Source organism: Conger conger, chromosome 8 (genome assembly GCF_963514075.1).
Source record: "Conger conger chromosome 8, fConCon1.1, whole genome shotgun sequence".
NCBI lineage: Eukaryota > Metazoa > Chordata > Actinopteri > Anguilliformes > Congridae > Conger > Conger conger.
The window spans coordinates 12,292,132-12,314,988 of NC_083767.1; the positions used below are offsets into that span (position 1 = coordinate 12,292,132).

The 22,857-nt window shown below is 46.5% G+C and overlaps 1 protein-coding gene across 5 annotated transcripts in view; it reads left to right on the forward strand.

Moving 5' to 3' along the window:
• Positions 1-22,857, forward strand: part of LOC133135463 (coiled-coil domain-containing protein 171-like) — a 76,792-nt gene that overhangs the window by 13,560 nt on the left and 40,375 nt on the right. For 3 of the 5 annotated variants that reach the window (XM_061252486.1, XM_061252485.1, XM_061252488.1), the window contains exons 11-18: positions 1,548-1,651; positions 4,337-4,426; positions 4,624-4,824; positions 8,981-9,148; positions 11,528-11,716; positions 13,682-14,183; positions 14,281-14,397; positions 22,221-22,432. In XM_061252486.1, coding sequence (XP_061108470.1) covers positions 1,548-1,651; positions 4,337-4,426; positions 4,624-4,824; positions 8,981-9,148; positions 11,528-11,716; positions 13,682-14,183; positions 14,281-14,397; positions 22,221-22,432 — 1,583 coding nt within the window. The remainder of the gene's footprint in view (positions 1-1,547; positions 1,652-4,336; positions 4,427-4,623; positions 4,825-8,980; positions 9,149-11,527; positions 11,717-13,681; positions 14,184-14,280; positions 14,398-22,220; positions 22,433-22,857) is intronic. The other 2 variants (XM_061252489.1, XM_061252487.1) reach the window with 2 other exon arrangements.

The following is a 22,857-nucleotide window of genomic DNA, read 5'->3' on the forward strand; positions in this document are numbered from 1 at the left end:
CGTTCCAGTGTGGGATACTATGTACGTTTTTGTGGTTGGCAAGCAGGCTAAGCTTTTCTTGAAGTATTCACAGAATTATAATTTTTTCTGCTGGAGTTTTTTTATTAAACCGACTTTTTCAAATATTTTTGTGGTCATACCTCTTGACTTTAATGTTTTGTATCCTAATCATGCTCATTAAATCTGCCATTTGCACAGGGCTTTTTTGCTAATTCCTGAAGTATGCCATGACGAGGCAGCGATTGCTCCTGTGATAATGCACGGATTGCACTTCCCTCTAACCGTGTCCAGTTCTCACCACATTCACATTAATGGAAGCAGTTCTCCGGAGAATCCAAGGCGGAAACCCAGGTTCAGAAAGTAAAAGTCCTCCCCCGTATTTTGCTCCAATCATCTGGATTTACTAATTCGCACTATTCTTCTGCCAGGGGGTAGAACTGATGACTGAAATGAGCTGACTGAGTTCCGGGTGGATTTCAACTTACTGATCCCTGGACTTTCCTCCTCGGCAGAATTTGTAAACGGCAAATCGCCTCACAGGTCTAGCGTGTTGCGCGCACTCTCCAACATCCCGTGTGACTTCCGCCCCAGAGCGGGGACAGGCCCGGTAAACGTTTTCAGGGTGACCCGACTACCATGGGACGGGCCCTCGGATCCGGTTACCCCGCACCCCCACGCACCCGGTCCTTTCTTACCTCTTAGCAACCCCGGCGCTGATTTGGGAAAGGATCGGAGCGGGGATTAGCGCGGGAGCTCCGGAGAAGGCCCGGCTTAGTGGCCCTTTTTTCGCGTTTGGCAAACGGGATTGAGGAGAGACGGGGAAACAAAATCTGGGGCTTACGGGCGCGGCGCGCGGCGAGGGAACTTGAAAGATCGGCAGGGCCGCAAAGCGGGGAGCGAGGCTCCTCGTTTAGGAGCCGCGTTCGGAGAGGGCCCCGGCCGGTGTCTGCAGTAAGCCACGGAGGCCCGACATCGTCAGGAATTGAGACGTTAAACCTCTAACGGGGGAACGCGATCAAAGGGCCCCCTGTTTTTCTTTTTTTTTTTCCCAAATATGAACCTGGCATCCCAGGGAGCAGAGGGGATTGGGAAGGATCACTTTGAATGAAAACGTAAAATCAGCACATTAACTTTTTAAGGGAGTTAGAATATAAGGTGATCAGAAGATTACCGCTCACTGGGGACCGGGGTAAATGCCAGTCTTCAGAGCGCTTTACGCTGATCAAAAACCCTGCTGCTCATTTGCAGTTTGTGGGACTCGCACATCACCAGTGACACAAGTAGCTCTCTTATTTTTTTCCCCTGCCCTCTTGCATCATTCGGTTAGGTTCAGTGACAGCCGAAACTGTTCTCTTTCTAAACTTTATTCTGTTTATTAAACTAGCAGGCCGGAGACAAGGCTTAGTGGGTCGGGTCGGTTCAGGTCGGGTTCTGAGCCTGGGTTCTGACTCACCGTCTCTACCTTAGCCTGTCTCCTGTGTGCTGCCTACAGAGTGCGGCCATTTTGCATGGCAGCAACTGTGTGACGTATCTTATCTTCTCCGCAGAGGAACCAGGAGAGAACAGCAAGCTCAGCCTGCACACCCTGCTGGACACCCTGAGGAAGACCCTGACCAGTTACCAGGACACCCTGGAGAGGAGGACCAGAGAGGTAGTAACTAGCACCGTTACTAACCGAGCTAACATAACACAGAAACGTACATGCTGCAGCTATATCAGTCCAGTTAGCACCATTCCTAACCAGCTCCATAATACAGCAGGGATCATCACGGTCATAGAAGTCTGATATCTGCTGGTTTTCCACCCTCCCTTTTCCTGGGAGTCAGGTCTGACGACAGTCTGGCCAGTCAGTAGCACGCATTGTTCAGCTAATTACCTGGGTGTAAAAGACACCAGGGCTGAATTTGGATTTGAGGTCCTGATTTGATGATGGCTGTAATACAGCATGCTGCCCATTGGTCTGCAACCCTGCTCCTGGAGAGCCACAAGCTCTGCTGGTTTTTGTGTTGAGACCCGACACAAGGTGAGGTGAACCAGCAGACCCTGTTGCTCTTCAGGACCAAGGTTGGAGGCCTCTGCATCCTATTCACTGCAATGGCTAGACCAAAGTATACTTTTGTTCGGTACACTCCGGTATTCAGAGTTAATATTCCCCTTTGCTGTGTTACTTTCACTCCCATACCAATGCGAACTCTCCTGCTGGAGATCGTTATTAAACAGCCGCATGGTCTTTCCCCAGACCTCCCCACACTCCCACACTCTAATCCTGTGGCTTTGAGCGATATGGCTCGCAACGAACGTCAGGTTTCTCACTTTTAAACCACCTCCAAAGTGTGAAAATTGCACACGTTGCCCTCTCTTTTTAGACTTTTTCAAGTGGCAAGTCTAATTCAGTGGAACATTAGCCCTGCTACCAGGAGCGATCCTGAATAATTTATCAAAGTGTGCGCTAAAGGAGCGTGCGCTAATTACTCTCCACTCCTTTTGGTGTCACTTCAAATTTGCTTTCAGCGGAAAGCAAAGGTACGGCTTTTATAATTTAAAGGAACAAATGTGAAACTTCTCCTAACGGGTCGCTGAAGACGATATTAATTACTTTCTCACCTTCTCCCCGTTTTGACCGAGTTACCGGTAAAACCTGCCTCTTTTTCCCAAATTCCGAACCCTATCATTGACAATCCGGTCTTGTCCTACGGAAGCAGAGTCGTAATTAAAGCCCCTCCGTTCGAACACCTTCTCTCATTCTCCTCGTGTTTTCTTCTCCTTTTAATCTGGTCTCTCCCTCTCTCTTCCGTTTCCTCTCTTTGTCCTCTGCCCGTCATTTCTGCCGCCCGCGAGGCGAGGCGATTTATCAAAGGAGAGCGGGCCCTTCAGTCTGCAGCGCTTTGCCTCCGTTAGCTGCTTTTTAATGAAAGGGCCGTGTCCTGTCCACTCGGGGGAGACGCCGGGGCCAAGTAGCCCGGTTCCCGCGCGCGGAGGGGAATAATTACCGGGAGAAAAGGCCTGAGCTGGCCTGGGGAACTCGCAGACTCCGTGCTTTCTCCGTCTCCGCGGAGGGGCCCGGGGGGGGGGCCGCGGAGCGGGCGGGGAGAGCGCGGGCGCGGGGCCAATCGTTACCGCCGGACCGCTGAGTGTCACGCGCTCTCCGGGCAGAGCGGGAGGGGGCGGGCCTGGCGGGGGGGGGTCAGCGCAGGGACGGGGGAGGGGGGGAGGAAGGGGAACATGGCGCGGGGGCACCTGACAGGAAGAGGAATGGACTGTCAGGGAGGATAAATAACGAGGCGGCCGGGCTCCGGCGTGACCTGCCGCAGGCCTCCCTCGTAGGACGGCGACTGACTGACCCCGCCTCGGCGTCCTGCCGCGCCCCGACCGCGCGCCTCCTCCCTGACCTCCAGCCAGTCGCGCGAGCCAGGGGGAGGGGCGTGTAACTGGGCCAGGGCCGGCGTCCTCACCGACCGCGGCCCACCCGGCCACACGTCCCTGCTGCAGAGGGACCTAAACGCGCATCATCCGTTATGTGCTTTTCTCATCCTCCCCAAACCCCGGCCAGGGTCCACACTCTCTCCTGCTCCTGCGCCGGATTATGAATTATTTTACCTAAAAAAAAAAACTTTTATTCTGAAGCACTGTGAGATATTCAACAGAATATTGTATTGTATGTTTCTACTTTTTGATCCAGTGGTTATCGCCTTCTTTTAGTAGGCTGGTGTAAGACCTATTGGTGGTTTAAAGGGAAAGTTAACATGTTTCAAAGTTACATTTTCCCTGTGCAAGGATACAGTTACAGTCTGCAGTGCAAAGCCCAAATGAAACGCTGATATTTACGTATGTTTTCGCATGTCTATTAGGGCGACACTCCTAAACGTATCGATTTGCATGCTTTCGTTTTGATAGAGCTGGCTTTCATGGGAAAATTCTAAATTAAAAGCGTCAATATCATGTTACTTCATGTTAATGACACCTTCAAATAATCATCGCTTTGAACAAACGGTTGACTTTGACAGGTGTTTCATTAATAAATGTTACCATGTTTCAGAAATGTAGATTTAATGGCAATAAATTTGAAGCAGTGGGGTGATTCCCAGATTTGGAGTCTGAAAACATAAGAGGTAATTGAAAACCAAAAGGTTATTAGATTTGTGCTGTTGCTTGATTTTTTAACTCCGTTAAAAGGCCTTTAGAGCCAGATGGAAAATTCTTGGCACGGAGACCCGTTTTAAGATTTGCTCCCGTCTGTCTGCCAGTTATCTACTGTAATTGAACTATCCCAAATGAAACTACAGTACAGAAACTTACTTATGTGCTTTGTGCATCTCTTTATTTTATTTTTGAGCAGTTGCATGATCTTAGGAAGATGTATGAAAGCGCCATTCAGGAACATAAATTATATGAAGAAATGAACAGCACCTTAAAGAAAAATATCGAGGTAAGCAAAGCACTTGGTCTCTACAATCTGTCGACTGTACTTTCTCCATTAATTGCCATTTACTTCGCTACGTGTATGTAAAATGCCCATTTTGGTCATTAATTCAGCCACCGTTTAATACCCTCAATATAGAAATGCATTACATTTCACCAGAAGGCCACGGGCAGGTCCTGACCTTTGACCCTCCATGCCTACAGGAAGCGCACCTGGGCCTGGCCCGGGCCAACGACGAGGTGATGCGTCTCCGCGGCGACTGCTCCAACAACGCCGAGCTGTCCAATCGCGCGCAGGCCGAGCTGTCCGCCATCCGCAACCGCTGGAAGCTGGAGCGGGAACGCGCTTCGGAGGCCGAGATCGAAATCCAGAGGCTTACCCAGCTTTACCAGAAGGATTCCCAGGTATTCCGCTAAACAGGAGCTTCTGCTCACCCCCCCCTCCCCGCCGCACTTTCCCACAAACGCGGACCTGGGAAGGTAAACAGAAGCCGCGGCCCAGGTGCGCCACGCGGAGAGTTCCGGAATATCAATGCCCCCGTTCTCACAGCCGCCGCGGTCTGAGCCCAACCAGGCGCGGCGGTATTTTTAAACATGAAAAGTGTATCTGCGTTTAACCCTTCAGGGCGCGGCTTTTCATCTCGGGTGATAGTGTGTGACGGGGTGCAGGTGCAGGCGAGAACGCCGGAATGCCCAGACGCGTTCAACATAATTAGTTTTGGGTATGAAATTCTGGTGGAGCAAAGGCCGTGTGTGTCTGAGTAACCAGAGCTGTCTTTAGAATCGGGTGTCCTGCTCAGGTTAAAGTGCCCATTATATTTAGGGCCAGTTTCACAGACACAGATTAAGCATAGTCCTAGACTATATTCAATTTTAAAACTACGTTCTCCATACAAAACTCAATGTAGTCCTGGACTAAGCTTAATCTGTGTCCGTGAAACCAGCTCAGAGTTTTAGATGTTGAAACTTTCAGGTCTTTGCCTCATTGGCTTGCTAATAGTGTCACGAGTGAGTGAGCTTGCTGTGATAGCTTTGCCTTTATAACCCAATCAGACCCATTATCGCCCATCCGCCATGCATCACCCCTACCTGTGAAACAGGGCGGCTCTCCTGCGTCTCGTGAAGAAGCTGCAATTAAGCCACGCTTAGGGTGCGGTTAATGAGATCTGACTGGGATAGAGTGAATTAATTTGGCTTCCTGTTGGGTCAATGCGGGGGACTCTGGGGAGATGCTGCCCGCCTGGCCAGGATCCATACCCCACCTGAGGAATTGTGGGAAGTTTGAGTCCCTCCTTTTGCAGGGCTGGCTGCACCTCTGCTGTGAGTGTGTGAGTGTGTGAGTGTGTGAGTGTGTGAGTGTGTGAGTGTGTGAGTGTGTGAGTGTGTGAGTGTGCGAGTGTGCGAGTGTGCGAGTGTGCGAGTGTGCGAGTGTGCGAGTGTGCGAGTGTGCGAGTGTGCGAGTGTGCCACGCCGAATGCTAGAGGGCGAATAAATGCTCCCCATTGCAATCAAAAAGGCAAAAAAAAGCGAGCATATGATTGAGAAATGTGATCTGTGTCAGTGGATATTATTCAAACACACATATGTACACACACTTGCATACACACTTGCATGCACACGAATCGCATCTCCCCCTGGTTTCCCATCTCTTTTTCTGTCTGTTAAATTCAGTTTGATACAGTATACACACACACACACACACACACACACACATAGACCCATGGCAGTAAACTTAACTTATTTAAACCCATCTTCATACACAAGAGATCCTTATCCGTTTGCAAGGTCATTAACGGTCAGAAAAGTTTCGAACACGCGTGATCTCAGTTCAGCACAAGTGGACATGAAGCTTCCTATTCTTGTGAAGGGCAGCCAGACACACAGGTGGCATTTGGCAAAAGCATTTAGAAGGTCTTCAGCTTTTAGCGTAACTGAAGTGGAACTGGAAATCTTAGGATGTAAAAAAAACCCTTTGGCAACCAGCAGAATGCATGTTTGCTGTTTAAAATGAATGAATGAAAAAGAAGTGGGAGTTTTAGCAGGGTAGTCATCAGGTTTCCGAGCTGCTGGACCTTCCCAGAGATGGTATAGGAAAGCGTCCCTTTCTCGGTTGTTTTAACGCTCCCGTTCTGATGGCATTACCAAGGCAAACGGAGCAGGGCTGCAAGCCTGGTGGGCCTCGACCGGTCGGTCTTTCAGTTCACCTCGGTCCCTCTCCGCACCGCTGTGCGAGAATCATGGGATGTCTGAGTCAGCCAGCATGTTCGCATACCCATTTTACCCTCAAAGGGCTAGTTTTTTTTGTCACCCGTAAATTTTTATCTGATCCTGTTCTCTCTATATTTAAAATTGCTATGAGGTAAGTTGGGTAACACAGGCTATGCATAACGTGTTGTATTGCCAAAAAAGAAAAAAAGAAAGAAAAGCGAAACAAACAATGCTGTTGTTCTTTTCCCCCCGGGTACCTGATAACGGCCCACATGCAAGCATCTGTTGCTCCGTATTGAGAAGTCTCTGAAGTGGGTTTTGTAGCACTGCTGTTCTTTGGGGGGGATTCCGGCCTATCCCCTGCAGCCATTTTGTGCCTGTTCGCCACTGAAGCTGATATTCCGCTGCAGGCACAGACTGAATCATTATTGTTTGCAGTGTGCGGGGTTTGGCATGGATTTAGTCAACATTTGTCAACGTTTGTTACTCCTGGCTCGCAGAGAAATGAAAATGTTCCTTTTTCAGCGCAAACAGTTGGTTTTGGTTTCCCTCACTCTTAAGTGTTGGTTATTATTCATCGTGTGAAATGTTTGTAAAGGGATTATAAATGTTAATTGAATGCAGTATGACACCCAAGGCACCCACATCTTTCTTTATGGGGATAATTCTGTGAGGGGTTTGTTGTTTCCACAAAATGTGTTTTTCAATTTTATTTTATTTAAATTTTTGTAATCTATTTTTGATTTCCATCTACCCACTCTAAAATGTTGGCATTGTGGCTGTTTCAAGGATATTAAGGTTTGTGGCTGTGTCCATTTTAAGGTCATTTCTGTGGAGATAGGAACGTGTTTAGTACTGTATGAACATTCCTTGTCACCCCTTACAAAGATCTGCAGTTCAGAGAGTTGGCCCCTCTTACACAGAGTACAATGAGACTTTTAATCCTTCGAACTGGGATGTTTTTTTTTTTCTTTTCTATTGCATCGCTGTTGTCCTTGATCTTATTTGATAATGAAACTGCTTCTGTAATTATGGTTTCATCTGGTGAACATCACTGGATTAAACCCATTCATGTTCAAGGTTAGGGAGATTAGAAAAAAAAGACTATTATAATGAAAGAATTATGTTATCTGGACAGATGTCTAAATAATTTATTGTCTATATGGTATTAAAAAATATGCAAAGATTAGCAATTTAAATGTCTTCGGGGTAGCTTGTATCTTTATATGCTTAAGAAAAAAAAGAAGTGGTTTGTTGGTGCGCACTTCAGTGGAATATTCTCTTATACAAGTTATTTATTCCCGCTGGTATCCAGCGGTCATTAATAATGCATAACAGAGGGTATAATTCTCTTTCATTTCCTCTGCTGAATCACATTTAAGAAGTGCGATGATGTTCCTGGGCTTAAAAATCTTTACAGTAAATAATGACGAATTTGAAAGCCTAATGTTCATTTAAGCGATTAAATGAATGCTCACTGCTCCTAAGACGGCACACATTGTCCCGTCGTGTGAACACATGGGATGGTTCTTCACTGGAAGTGTTCCCTTCATCCCCTTGCTTACATCCCGTTAATACGAATGTATAGCTCACGTTCCGACTAACTGAAGACGTTTCCAGTGAAAAGTAGTGATTTTTCATACGATTTGTCAACAAGGAATTTCCCATGTGTGTTAGAGGCGTACAGGCACACAGCATTCAGACGTATAGCTTGGTATTAAACCTTCGTCAGTTAGTTGAGAGAGCATTATAGTATATCCTGAATTCATTGAGTGGTCCAGCTGTCAACTGAGGATAAAAATATTTTGGTGGGAATCGAGATGCAGGTTTACGTAGAGAATCCCTAAATCTCACCGAGAGACTTTAAGGAATCATTAGAAGTGAAATAAAAGCTTGTGCCTTTGACATGCCAGGGTATGTGTGCCTTGGCAGCTTGGTAAATAAGTAAAGGTTATTTACCGCGTCTCCTTCGTACAGTGTGTACATAGGGGTTTTATGTGCTGTTATACTATATGTTAAATTAGGGATGCACCAGTCTGTTTGTCTTCCATTGGAATTGTGTGCTTTTTCTCATGCTTTTTTTCCCTCCCCTTTCTTTTCTTTTCCAAACAACCCTGCTCTCTCTTTGTGTGTGTGTGTGTGTGTGTCTCTCTCTCTCTCTCTCTCTCTCTCTCTCTCTCTCTCTCTCTCTCTCTCTCTCTCTCTCTCTCTCTCTCTCTCTCTCTCTCTCTCTCTCTCTCTCTCTCTCTCTCTCTCTCTCTCTCTCTCGCTCTCTCTCTCTGTGTTGTGTGTGTGTGTGTGTGTGCACGCATCTGTGTGTGTGTCTCTGTGTCTGTGTGTGTGTTCCTCTTAGGAGAAGCTGACCTTTCTTCACGACCTGTACCAGCGCCTGGTAGCAGGTTGTGTGCTAATAAAACAACCCCAGGGCCTGTTGGGCAGTTTCTCCTGGCCCGAGCTGTGCGCCGTCCTGCAGGAACACGCCGATGCCTTGACCTCCGACCTCAGCCGCGCTAATGAGAAGGTGGGCCGGGGCGATGGGGCCGCAGCAGCTGTGCTTCGCCGGTTCCAGGCGATGACATTCGTCCTCATCAGCGCTCTTCCCGAAACCCCCCCCCCCCCCCCACCCCATCCAAACACACGTGCACCGGAATAATAATAATAAAATAAAAAAACACACACAGCACTGTGCCACATTAATAATTCACCAGCATTAATTATGACTTGTCTACAACTCAGTTTGATGCCATAGCTGAGGGCATGTTAATGCGACTGATGCCTCTCGTTCTCCCTCTCTCCTTCATGGGACCCGACGCAGCTACCAGCCAGCCTCAGCCACAGGGACCTAATTAACACAACATAAATTAAAGGTTGCTGATGAAGCAGTCAGAGGAGTGACGAGCTAGCCAGCTCTGGGCGTCCGCTCCGATGTGTTTACCGTCCACACAGGCCAGGGCGCCTGTTTGTTTTCCTCCCCCGTCAGGGCTGGGGAGAGCCGCCGCGTACGCGCGTTCCAGGGGTTATAGTCGCCACGGCGACGGCGTAATTAGCTTCGGACACGCAGAGCGGGGGCTACGTCTCCGTTATCATCCTAACGAGGACGCCTTCGCCTCCCGCTCTCGGCCCAGGGGCCCCAGGGCCCCCGCCGCTTCCTGAACGCCACTCCCCGCGTGGTGCGGCCCGTCCCGGAGTTTTGGAGAGCTTGTTAAAAATAGCAATAACCCGTGTCGTGTTTTTTTTGTCCCTGGCTTCAACATCGGGTCTTTTTGCTGTCTTGGTGGTCAGCAGTTTGAGGTTTTTTCAGCCCATTGAGGTTTTTCTCAGAATTAATATTTCCAGTGATTGTGTCGTTGTTTCGTGTAGCCTCGTGATGCAACTCTGATACCAACGGTAGCAACGCAATGCGCTCCGCTTAATAATGACCCACGGTTCAGTTGTCAGTTGGGTGATATTGTTTACAGTTTTTCTGTTATAAAATCAAATAATAATAACGTAATTACGTCTAAGCTTAACCGCTCTACGCCATTATATTTAGCCTTAAACTCCAAAGAGTTTACTCATGGGCCAAAGGACTGCTTCCTATAAGCTGGGTTTTCCATGTTATTCTATTCTGCAGTGTAGTCACCTTTCAGATAATGGCCGTTCTGATGAAAGGAGGCGTCTCTAAGAGCCGTGACCTTGTCTGTGCTGTTAGGTCCTGCAGGGTGATATGTAATTACCCATAGTGCCACACTGGGTGGGAGGAATATTCCCCTGCCACCTGCATGTAAATGATATGCAGATCTTTGCAATGGCCGCAGCAGTCACATAATGACTGACTGCATGCTCTTTGGAAAGATGGATTTGTGCCTTTTCACATTTAATCCATGTGATAGGCTGGTACAACTCCTGTTGTGCGTTCCGAAAAAGACAGATCATAGATTTGACCCTGGAACGTGGAAATGACATCAGGCCTGTGTGTAAGTGCCTACAGCCAAGGTCACACATTTAAGTACGTCTTTTCTTCATTTTAGTTCTAATGTTCGTTCGTAATTTGCTCCTGATGCAGGAATGTAAACAAGGTTTACATTCGAAACGCTGAAGCTTTTTTTGCTTTTGGGCTTTTGATTAATTTTATGCTTGTTTTGCTTTCATGAAGACTTTTACCAGTAGAACAAGACATGTTTTTATGAAGTTCATGTGTCTTGTAAGTACAAGTATGGTCAATTGTTTTGATGCATTCACAATCAAAAATAGTTGACCAGTGCTTTGCCTGATTGAATCTTTGCTCAGAGTGATTTGATTCTGAAGAAAGCATGATAATGGGGTGTATCCATGAGCTCTTTTCAATGTCTCGTAAAGGATAGGGCTATATTTGAGCTACATGTTCAACATCTTATAACATAGTTCCCTTTCCAGACCAGCTTTTATGTGTATGTTCTTCTTGAATCACAAAAAAAAAAAGGCACTCAGCATTTATTTAGTTTTTGTTTGAACAGATCATTTGTGCTTTGCGCTAGCTGAATTAGCATCTCAAATAAGGCCCTGTTTTAACGTTATCAGACGCTGGTACGACAAACTTGCAACAAAGCAATTCATTATGGCTGAGAATCCCCCAAAGCTCTTTCAGATTTGTAGCGGTGAGGAATGCGGGGAAAAAAATAAACACGGCGCGATATTTATTTCATGTGTGCTCCGAAATACCTCAGAGGATAGAGGAAGTGGAGCGGGTTTCGGGGGAAATATGTCACTGAGCTTTAATATTAGGATGGCTTTAGGAAAAGCGCATTGATCTCGGCGCAAGGAAAACATCTGATGGGGGTATAGTTTCACTTGTGGGAACGCTGAAGAATGTTGCCGCTGTCTCGGTAGCAGTGGAAGAATTAAGCTCCCTGCTTCTCTCTCTCTCTCTCTCCCTCCATAGATATCCCATCTGGAGTTTGTCTGTCAGAACAGGAGCGAGGCGGTGCGAGAGCTCCAGCAGACCCAGGAAAGCACCTTCAGCAAGCTGGCGGAGCAGATGAGGCAGAGGGAGGAGGACTTGCTCAAGCAGAGGAGGGACCTGGAGGAGCACTACAGCAGCCTGACCTCGGAGGTGCAGGCCAGGGCCAAGGTACGGGCGATATCCAGAGCTCCACGCGGTACCCAGAGCTCCACGCGGTACCCAGAGCTCCACGCGGTTCTCTGTGCGATGCGCGGAGCGTTCACACGGCCTGTCTGCGCTCTTCTATGTGTGTTTTTACATGTTAAGCACATGTTAAGGTACACCCAAATCAGCTTGGCTCAGTACTGAAACTCCTCAGGAAAGATTATTTTATTACTCCAGACAGTAGGGATACACTCATGAGTTTCAAGGAAAAAGTTTGTTTTGTGTCGATAGTTATTTATAGTTTTCAAGCCATTTTTATTTTTATAAAATAGTTTTAGCAGAGCAACACGTGACTTGTGCATCGGCTTGTACCGAAACATGCTACGTGTGTCGACGGTCTGCCAGAGGTCCGTTAAATCAGTCCTGAGGTTAACGGGAGGCCATTTTGAGAAGGTTTTCTTGGTGACAGTAATTCCTGCACTTGTTTGAAATTGAAGGTGAGAGGTTGGGGCCCGGAGGAAAGGTTAGGCTGGCGCTGGTACGATTCCCCTGGTGGGAGGGAGGGGATTGGCCCAGCTGCAATCCGATGCTCCCGAAATGGCACTTCCTAAAGACGTTACGCCGCCTCTCACTCAAAGACATCGCTGCGGTCTATTAAACCCGGACCTTACACGCTCTATGTCTGTCGGGTCAGTGAAAATTCAGTTTAAAATACATTTGCCCTGGGACTCGGTAATCATATACAGGAGACACGGATATGTCCGTCCTTTGGAATGCCTGCTGGAGACGAGGAAACCGATAGCGTAAGATAAGAGACTAAAATAAGTGGCTAGGAAGCGCTAAATAGATTAATTTTATTTGGAAAAAGTAACAATAAGTAGCTTGAAAGGTTTTCCCTGAATGTGTTTGTTTCTTTTTTCCGGGCCTGTGCCACTATTAATACCATGCGCCATATTTTTGTGGGTCGGCCTGGGTGTGTATCGCTGTACTGTAACGGGCACCTCAAACATTTTAACTATTTTACATTTTTAACACTGGTGAGTGTGTGTGTTTACAGATGGAAGTATGATGAGATGGTGTTTGTCTATGCAATGTTGTTATGATAATTATCCACATTGAATATGTTGGATGTTTTGTTTGTTTTTGCCCCATATACTGTAGATGGCAGCAGTACCAAATGTCTGTTCACCTGTAAATTGGTGCAAATCAACAGCACTATTAATTATAATGAAAAATAAAATTCTCATTTGAGCACAAATGCTTGGTTGCCGTTGTAGTAATAATGTTAGTGATCACTTTGCCTCAAGTAAAACATGTCTGTGTTGGAGTCAAAAAAATATTACATGAAAAAATATATTACATGACTAATTAGAAGAAAAAAATGTTATCTGACCAGTTCTCTCTTTGAATGAAGAATCTTTAATGGAGGCTTTTGCTTTGAAACGTCTACCTTGAAAGTATTCGTTTGATGTGAAGCTGCTCTGTTCATGAGTAGCCTGGATATAATTTTTTCTTTTTTTTTTTTAACTGAATCTTTTCACTAACTAACTCAGATAAGCCTTGGTAAGCGCATTGTGCATGCATGTTTATTAGTTAAAGGATTACATAAGTAAAATGGAGAGCAATAATTGCAGAAAGGTGTGTAACACCGGATTAGAGATTTCATCTACTAATTTTGGTTTGTCATAGCCCACTGTTGGGGTGTAGGCCACACGCATTCACCTGATGGGCCTCCCTTGACATACTATTTGTCCTTTGATCATATAGAAAATAATATAAACATGATTCAGACTCACAATGTATTAATTTCATGCATTCTTACATGGTTTCACACAATTTATTTGATGATTTTGAAAACCACCCTGGCCCCCAGGACGAGGCAGTTGAAGGACCTTGGCGGTGTCTCTGGCATGTACTAATGAGCTGTGTGCTGTTGTGACCCAGCTGAGGCTGATGAAGTTGTGACCGTGTGGGACGCTGTGCCCTCAGAAGTGGCAGAGCGCGGCCGAACAGGCCCAGGAGAAGGCCGACAGCCTGGAGCGGACTGGGAGCGAGGCCGCAGTGGACCTGGCTCGCCTGCAGAACCTGCTTCCCCAGGCCAGACGGGAGAGGGCCACCCTGCTGTCAGCCTGCGCCCTGCTGGCGGGGGCCCTGTGCCCCCTCTACAGGCAGCTCTGCTCCCTGGCCGACCAGAAGGCCCTGCTGCAGCGGAGGCTGGAGTCCAGCCAGGCCTTGGAGAAGGAGGTCGGCTCCCTGGTGCGCGCCCTGACGGCGGGGGACGAGGGCGCCGAGCGGCCGGAGCCGGGCCCCGCGGGGGCCGTGGCGGGGGCGCGGTCCTTCCGGAAATGCGCCATCGTCGTCATGGCGGCCGGACGCTTCCGCAGGCTCGGGCAGCGATCCCAGATCCTCTTCAGCCTGGAGCGCGACTCCGCCGACCTCCCGGCTCTGTCCGTCTGCGCGGGGGGGAGCAGGGCGTCGGACCCTGCTAGCGGTAAGTGGCGCTCTGCGGGAGAGCGGGGGAGGGGGCGGGGTAGAGCCGACTGGTTTGGCGCTGTTGGGGTGTTGAGTGTTCTCTCTGACTCTTCCAGGGCAGGAGAGAGGGGCACGTCGATCCGACATGGCCCTCCGCTGGTTCCAAAGCAAAGCGTTATTGGACCTGGTCCTCAGCACCGTGGGGGAGCTTCAGGAGCAGGTGACTAAAGAAGGTGGGTGGACTGCCAGCTTCAGTATAAACCGTAATGACCAACGGTCAGCATTCAGTTTGTAGTTTATAGTCGCGCTCACACAGACAGGAGTGGGTGGAGGACCCTTCATGTGCTGTTCAACAGGCACACTTGCCGGCCCCTGATTGACCAGCAGGGGGTCACTAATCCTCAATGAATTGCTACCGTCCTGTTCCACCCTTTCCCTGGGTGGTGCTATAGCCAAAATCTGTGTTGCGTTGCCCTACAGGGCTGCACCCACAGTTGGCGCTAGCTTGCTTTGTGTTCGTTACCGGGCCGCGGGGCCGTTCTGCACACTGAAACAGCACCATGACAGGATGGGCTGCCCAGCACCGCCTTCCTTTTCACACCAACAGGTGCTGTTCATTAAACATGTCCAGAAAAAGCCTCTAAACACTGCACACCAGTGGTTAGAACAGAAAGTGTGCTTTATTACGAACGACAGGCTTTTCCTGAATGAATATGTAACTGTCAGTTGCCTTTCCTCATACTGAGGTTGAAACCTCAAACTAAATGCAAAACTGTTCACTTCAGGATCCATTATATCGATAGCATGAGTACCATTTTAACATGACTGCTGAAAAGCACATGGCCACATCGGCCCTGTTCATACATACTGTACTGTTTTTAGAATTTCAATGAATAAAAGAGCCATTTTCCCAGTGGCCACAGTTAGAAATCACATGAATCCAAAAAGGTTCACGTAGCAACATCGGCAACACTAGGAGCAGCAGCAGAACCGTTTTATTTTTCTTGTGGGGGCAGGGTGAAATGTCAGCCTCTAAGGATGCAGATTCACTTTTCTATCAAATAAATTATAAAGATTGAATGCATTTCCCACAAACATTATTTACATTACATTACATTAATGGCATTTGGGAGATGCCCTTATCCAGAGCGACGTACAACAAAGTGCATACCCATGACCAGGGATAAGTGCGCTGAAAGACCCTAGTGGGAAGTACAATTCAACTGCTACCTGTACAACAAAGATAAGGACCAGGGCCTATTTGAATTTTTTAATTTTTTTTTAAATAAACAAACAAACAAACAAACAACGAAGCAAAGCACTACATTTATTTGACACTAAATTAAAGAAAAAAAAAAGTTTTCCATTTGTTCCTGATGTTTTTCTGATTTTACTTTGTAAAACAACTTTTCACAATTTCTGCAGTCTCATACTGTGGTACGCATTACTCTTAATCATGTGTTTTAGTTCAGGCCAGTGTGGGGATACATTGAATGTGTCTTTGCTTTAATTGGCTACATGCAACAGGCAGCAATCTCTAGGCAAGGCTGTCTGGACTACATAGCTAGCTCTGTTTTTTAGTGCACAATGCCAGGTAAGTGCATGCTTTTCATTCGGGATTGAAAGACCGAAGGCTTTAGCTGTTTTTTTTAGATAAAAATCCATTTGAAGTAATTTTATCTTTTTACCTCTTTGCCGTTCTCATTGACTTCTCCACAATCATGCCAGCCAACAGACACTGGGCGCCGGACCTCAAAATGGTTCAAATGGAATGTTTTGAGTTTCTCGTTGCCCTTGGGGCGATGCTATAGAGAAGAATCTTTATCACCAGTGAATGAATCAAAAGCTTTTCCTTGTGGGAACAACTTTGTATCTCCAGCGAATGGGATCTTTGTCTTGAGCCAAGCATCACTTAATATATCGAGAGGACGAGTAGGTTTCATCAGGTAGACCTTCCTATTCTCAATTTACTCTTATGTATTGTTCACTGCATATATTGTTCATGTTCTTTTCAAGTCGTTCCCTTGAGAAAAAGTGGTGTTTTCTTTGGATAATCTATGAATTCCTGGTAATACGGCGAGTACTCTGTCCAGATAAAGATAAACGTTTGTTTCCTCTTATTTTGTCCTTGCCTTACCCGTTGTCACAGCTGGCAGATTGCGTTCCCTCATACTGAATCTTTCAGAAACTGGTCTTTCTCTCCATTTCATCACAGAGACGGGCCAGGGGGCAAATGCAACCCACGATTGGTCATTTGATCGCTGGGAAGGGGTAAAAAAAAAAAAAAATGTAATTCAGATCCATCAAAAACTGGCTAAATCCAGGTCTGCCCCTGCTTCATAAGTGTTGGCATATTCACCAGTGACCGAAGAGTGAGTTATAGCTACAGCCTATTTTAGGAAGCCAGCTACTCCATTTACACACATGAACAATAGATCTTATGCATGCTCTGTCTGGTAACTGGTGCAGGGCAGGAGTTCAGCCCAAACATGCATCATTTTTAACAACTTTGACCCCTGAGAAGAAGCAGTTGAAGAAGCTTGTCGAAGTTTCATCATGTAGGCCAAGGTGTATGAAGCCACAAGTTGTTAGAAAGCGAACAATAGAACTTAACTGGATATTTGATATTTCTGGTCTTCTTAAATTCCAATATTGATTCCTGTTTCTTCCCGCTGAGCAGTTGTGGTTTTGTGAAAGCATTTCCCTTTTTAACTTCTACAAATTGAATCCTTCAAATTTTTCCATGTTGTTTGACCCAGATTAATTCACCAAATGTAAAAGTTAACAATGCATGCTCTACTTCTGAGGTTTAAAATTACAATAATACAGTATTTTCATTTTCCATTTTCCTATATTGCAGGGAACCGTTAAAAGGGTCAGCATCAACTGATTATGACTGAGGAATGAAAAGCCTCCCATAGATTCAAGGGTATTTTTAGATGAGACGTCTAAAAATTCAAGAAAATAAATGCTACATAGTTGAATCAATTAAGGATGTGAAGTTTATCTAAAATGAGCGTGGTATGATGCAAGTGCATCTTCAGTAATGGTTTTAGTGCGAAGCGCTTTACCAAAGATCTTAAGGTTAAACCTGGAGCTCCAAACCACATTAGTGTTATCTTTTAAGCTGCGCACTGTAATTTAAGCAGGCAGATAAAAAATGCAAACGTATTCACTCATAATCTGTACTGTCTCATATCTTCTATGCGCAGATCGAGAGAAATGCTGTTAATGTCCAGTCGCATGCATTTTTATGAGAATTGAGATTCAAGACTGGTTGAGGTTGATTGGGTTAGTATGGGACGGGAAGTAGAGAAAGTGGAGTGTTGAAAGTGACCATCATTAAGAACACTCACCAAACTTGCTTTTCTCCTCTGGAAGTGGTTGTGTGTGCGTGCGTGCGAGCATCCGATAGTGTGCGTGCGTTTGTTTCTGTGTTTGTATTTTCATCATTTTCTATATAACAAAACAGTAGCGGGATAAAAGAGTCTGCAGGTGCATTGTGGGTAGTTCCTGTGAATGAAATGTTTGATTTGTACACCGCCACGCTGTTGTGTTGGTCTGCGGGTCCTTGACATGTGCGCCGCTGAATGAATAATTGAGAAGCCTTGCACAGCCAGAGCCAAGGAAGTGTGCTTTCTCTGCTGCCTGCTGGAGCCCCGTCAGTCCTTTAGAGTGCCCATCTCTGCCATATGTTCTGCACTGTCTGCTTTTCTCTCACACACACACTCACACTTACACACACACACTCTCTCTCACAGACACACACACACATACACACACACTTACACACACACACACACTCTCTCTCACACACACACACACACACTCACACTTACACACACGCTCTCTCTCTCTCACACACACACACACACACACACACACACACACTCTCTCACACTCACACTCACACTCACACTCACACTCACCACTCATACTTACACACACACTCTCTCACACACACACACACACACACACACACTCACACTCACACTCACACTCACACTCACACTCACACACACACACACAGGCACGTGCAAACAAACTCACACTGGCACGCGCACACACAAATACACATACACACATGTTCTCGTACACACACACACACACACACACGCTTCAAAGTGGCCTGGGACCTCAGTACAGCGTAGTTCTTGTGCGTTCTCTTATTGATAAAGAAGGCACAGCTCTCATTAAAAATTGACAGAGGTTTAAAGACAAAGGTTGAACTGCAGTCTGCAAAAGTGTCAGTTTTACAGTGGAAGGTAGGCAGGTACCTGGGGTTGATTGAACTGAAGCATTCAAACAAACAGAAAGAGAATTGATAAAGCCCACTGGATGTTAATGCCACCACATGTCTCTTACCCACTTTTACTCCTTTTCATATATAAATGAGCCCTATATGTACAGTAGCATTAGGTTACAGTTAGGGCCTAGGGCCATATGCAATACCTATATTAATGAACTTGCCATAGTGCAAAGAGGTGTAATAATTAACTTTGGTATTGTAATTTTTAAATTGTATGTATCCAGGGGGCAAGTAGTACAAATTCATGCTCATACCTCTCTGAATATACTTCTAGTCCATTTCTTTCTTCTTCAATGAGGACTTGACCAAGAACAGCGATGTACAAGGTGAAAAATGAATGAAAAACTAAAACTGGTACAGAAATGAAAATAAACGGGCACAGAAATGACCTGTCAGCGTGTTCACAGTGAAGGTGTGGGATAAACAGTGTTGCAGTTTGAGGGTGTTTGTTCCTGCAATTCCTCTCTTGACTGTTAGAAGTCCGAAATTACCTATTGTACGTTTAAGGATCTGGATCACCATTTGGCAGTGCAGTGCATGCACTGCACCATGTCATGGTCATCTGACAGACTTCAGAGACGTGTGATGCCTCTGCCACTCTATGGACTCGTTTTTCCTCCTTCCCTGCTCCTCCCATCGGAGGAGGCAAGGAAAGGACGCAAGGACAGAGGAAGCGAGGACATGTTTATTGGGCATGACCCTACTCTTTAAGGCTTAACAAGTGGCCAATCAGTGTCAGAACCACTCAGTGGGGTTGTGTGAGGCCTGTGTGAAGACTTACTGGTCTCATTCTGTGGTTCGGCTGAAACTGATAGGGGAAAAATGGAAGTTGGCAACATCAAATGTTCAGATCTATGTCCACATGAGGATATTGATCTGAACAGCACGTTTCACATCTCTTAAAAGTAACAGTGATTTTTTCCTGATTTTATCAAATGAGCCACGAGGCAAAAATATTTTTGACAATAGGCCACACAAGGTTCAAAAGTAATAGCCAGAAATAATATATATAACTTTATTTTCTATAGCGCCACCATATATAGAGTCGTTGGTGGGAATGTGAACATACCTGCCAAATTTGGTTGTTTTATGATGTTCAGTTTTTGGTGTGCGAATGCTTTTCTGGCAGAACAGTGAAAATCTGGGGTTCCATTCTCTGCTGTGCTAGGACCACTAAAAGGTCCATTGCAGGTAGAGTGCTGCTCATGAACCGGACGGGCTGAAGCCTTGCACTGTGCAGTTATCTGGCTGAAGCCTTGCACTGTGCAGTTATCTGTCTCAGCGGCACTAGCTGCAGAGAAAGTACTTTGACGGAAATAGCTCCGATATTTGAAACTCAATCATAATTCTTCTGACGCTGGGGAGTGTAGGGGGAGAGCTGAAGGAAATGAAAGATACTGTATCTACCGGGGAAGGTCAGGTCCCTTTTAACAGAGCGGAAACTTTTTCTACTTCATACAAAGTCTGGTTATTAATAACTCCCTATTGTTCATTTACTTAATTTGAAATTATAGGTTTGCCTATAGAGGAAATCATATGTAATTGAAGCAGTGATGAGGGCCACCGGTGAAATGTTGGGAGATTGAACGATGAAAACTGCAACATCGCAACAGGTGTAAATGGTTGCATTTATCAACCGATGTATACGCAGAGAGAGTAACGTTAACGCAGTTTAGCGTTATGAATTATGAATTATCTGCCACTCCTAAACGCAGTTCCTTTCGTCAGGTCCCCTCAGACATCCCTCTGACCAGGAACACCAGTAGTTCTACAGTAATTTCATTATTGCATGGAAATGTCAGGGAATGAAAGCAAGAAGCTTAACTTATATTAATTGTCCAAAACTATGTGTAATAATTTTGTCACCTACAGTAAATATTGGAGCTGCTTTGCTCATTAAATTTGTATAAATATAACAATTTTCTTTGTTAGCAGTATTTATTTTCCTGCATCTGCTATAACAGAAAATACCCTCGCTGTGCTATGCATTTTAAGTTTCCTTTAATTACTTTCCATTGTCTGTATTGTATACCTGTCAAAGTCTGGGGCAGAGTTCATAGCAGCGCTTGCTTCTGCTCAACCTGGGAATATTCACACACTTATTGTAGGCTCTGTTGTCTTTAGTATCACAATTAAATTTTGTGAAATTCAGTTATGCACATGTTGCATGGGGCTTGCTCTAAAGGAATAAGGAAAGTGCAAGTTACGCTTTATAGGGAGTGATAATCTGGCACGCTGAAACGGAGAAACCCCTTTGGAAATGATTGACTGGTACGCATTTCCAGAACGTTCTCTCTGGGAAAACCATAGATATGGCACGCTGAAACCGAGAAACACCTTTTCAAATGATTGACCGGTACGCATTTCCAGAACGTTCTCTCTGGGGAAAACCATAGATATGGATATATTAAGTGTGTTGAATATAAATGACATTTTCAGTGCTTTGCATTTGAATGTACGTTTCGCGTGTGGGAACGTTGCCCGGTGCCAGCGGTCAGATGGAGTGAGCAGGACCGTGGCGTGGCTGAGGCTCTCACGCTGACCGCGGCTGGTTTCTTTAGCGACAGCCTTCGCCTGCGTGCGAAGAGAGAAACAGCCCGTAAATCGCGGGTAATGCCGCGGCCCCAGAAGTGCCCGGTAAGTGCTTAAAGTATTTACTGCTTCAGGTTGAGCTGGCTCTGTCTCTGATCCCTGCAGATTACATATAAGACAACATATGACAGATAAGGGGGCTCGGAAGCCAACGCCTCGGCGTGTATGAAATCATAAATAAAACCCATTAAATTTATCTCCTGCTAATTAGCATTAAGAGCACTGACAATTTTATTTATCAACTTTACACACAATTAATAATTACAGCCTTGAGAGAATCCGACATGTTTGGAGCACCAAGGCCGTAAGCCCATTACACATGCCGGATGATTTCCGGGACCCGGTGGGGAAGAAGTAATTGTGCCTGTAAAATGTTAATTGCCCCAGAATGCGAGCTAAATTATAGCACCTTGTTTCCAGACATAAATAGTTTGGCAACGGGGATGGGGGTGCGCCGGGGCGGGGGCGGGGGCCCGCGAGGAGCGATCCTAGCCCGGGTCAGGGGCCGAACACAGAGGGTCGTATCTCTCCCGGCGGTGGGAGGTGGGGGTAACTGCGGGGGTGTATGTTAGCTGACCACACCCCCGACACCCCCCTCCCTGCAGTGGGGAGAGGACGAGTTCGGGGGGAGGGGGGCGAGTGACTAGGAGCGGTCTCTGCGCTAATTATGCTTTATTGTGCTAGCCGAGCAGGTTCCGAGGTCCCAGGAGAACCCGCTTTAATAAAGAACGGGCGGGGAGCCGCTCGGCGGGTTCCAAAGGTTGACTCGCGCTGTTTACCCTCGCTAATTTTCCCAGGCGGGAAGCTCCTCCGGAGCTCTTCAAAGTTTCGAGGACCTCTCCGTGAAATGCGTTGTCCGTTTGCGCAATTAGGGGCCAGCCGCAATTAATGTCGCTCCACAGAATTGCCGAACGCACTACGCACTACGCACTACGCACTACTTCAATGATTTATTGTGATCGCATTCATCCGCTGGTGAAAACTTTAGTGTGTTTCTGAATGGTGTAAATATTTTGTCAGCAGTGCTGAAATGAGAAGTGTTTGTAAAACAGGGAGTGCAGGGAGTTATTTTCTCTCTCTGGATGGTGAGAGGTATAGAATAGCGAAGGCGTCTAATGGTTTTTCCCCCTGTCTCCCTCATGTCGCTGCTGGCAGGGCCTGGCTCTCCGGCCTCTCGCTCCGGGTTCTTGGCTGGGGCGCGGAGCTGCTTCGCCAAGCTGATGGAGCGGCTCTTGCTGGCGATGGACGGATCCTCCAGGCTGCCGTGTCTGGAGAAGGGGGCACTGAGCGGGAGGCTGGGCCAGGGCCTTCAGAAACTCAACCGCAGAGCTTCTCAGAGCGACGCGGCTGCCGCTTTAACGAGCAAGGTAACAGTGCACGTCATACGTTTACTGTGGCTGTGGCTTAACGATGACCAAATTCCATATTTCAGACCCCTGAGCCCTTTTCTCATTGAGGTCATTTTCTTTATTTAATTTAATTTCGATATATTAAAATGTTGTGTTGGTGGAGGGACAGCCGTTCCCGCCGTGTATGGAAACGTACGCACGGATGCGTTGTTTGCGTGTGATGTATTTCCAGCATGACGCAGGAGAGCGGTGTGAACACAGAGGGGGAGTTTGAGCACGTTTGTCTTTGTTTGCAGTACAATATTACCATGTCCGGCGACATCACTGATTGTCTCTCTCCAGTTATTTTGTTTGTCCTGCGTTATTCTTGTTTTCTCTTACCGTCTCTGTCTTCTGTTTTCTTTTTCTTGTTGTCTGCGTCTTCTCTCATGAGTGGATGAGCT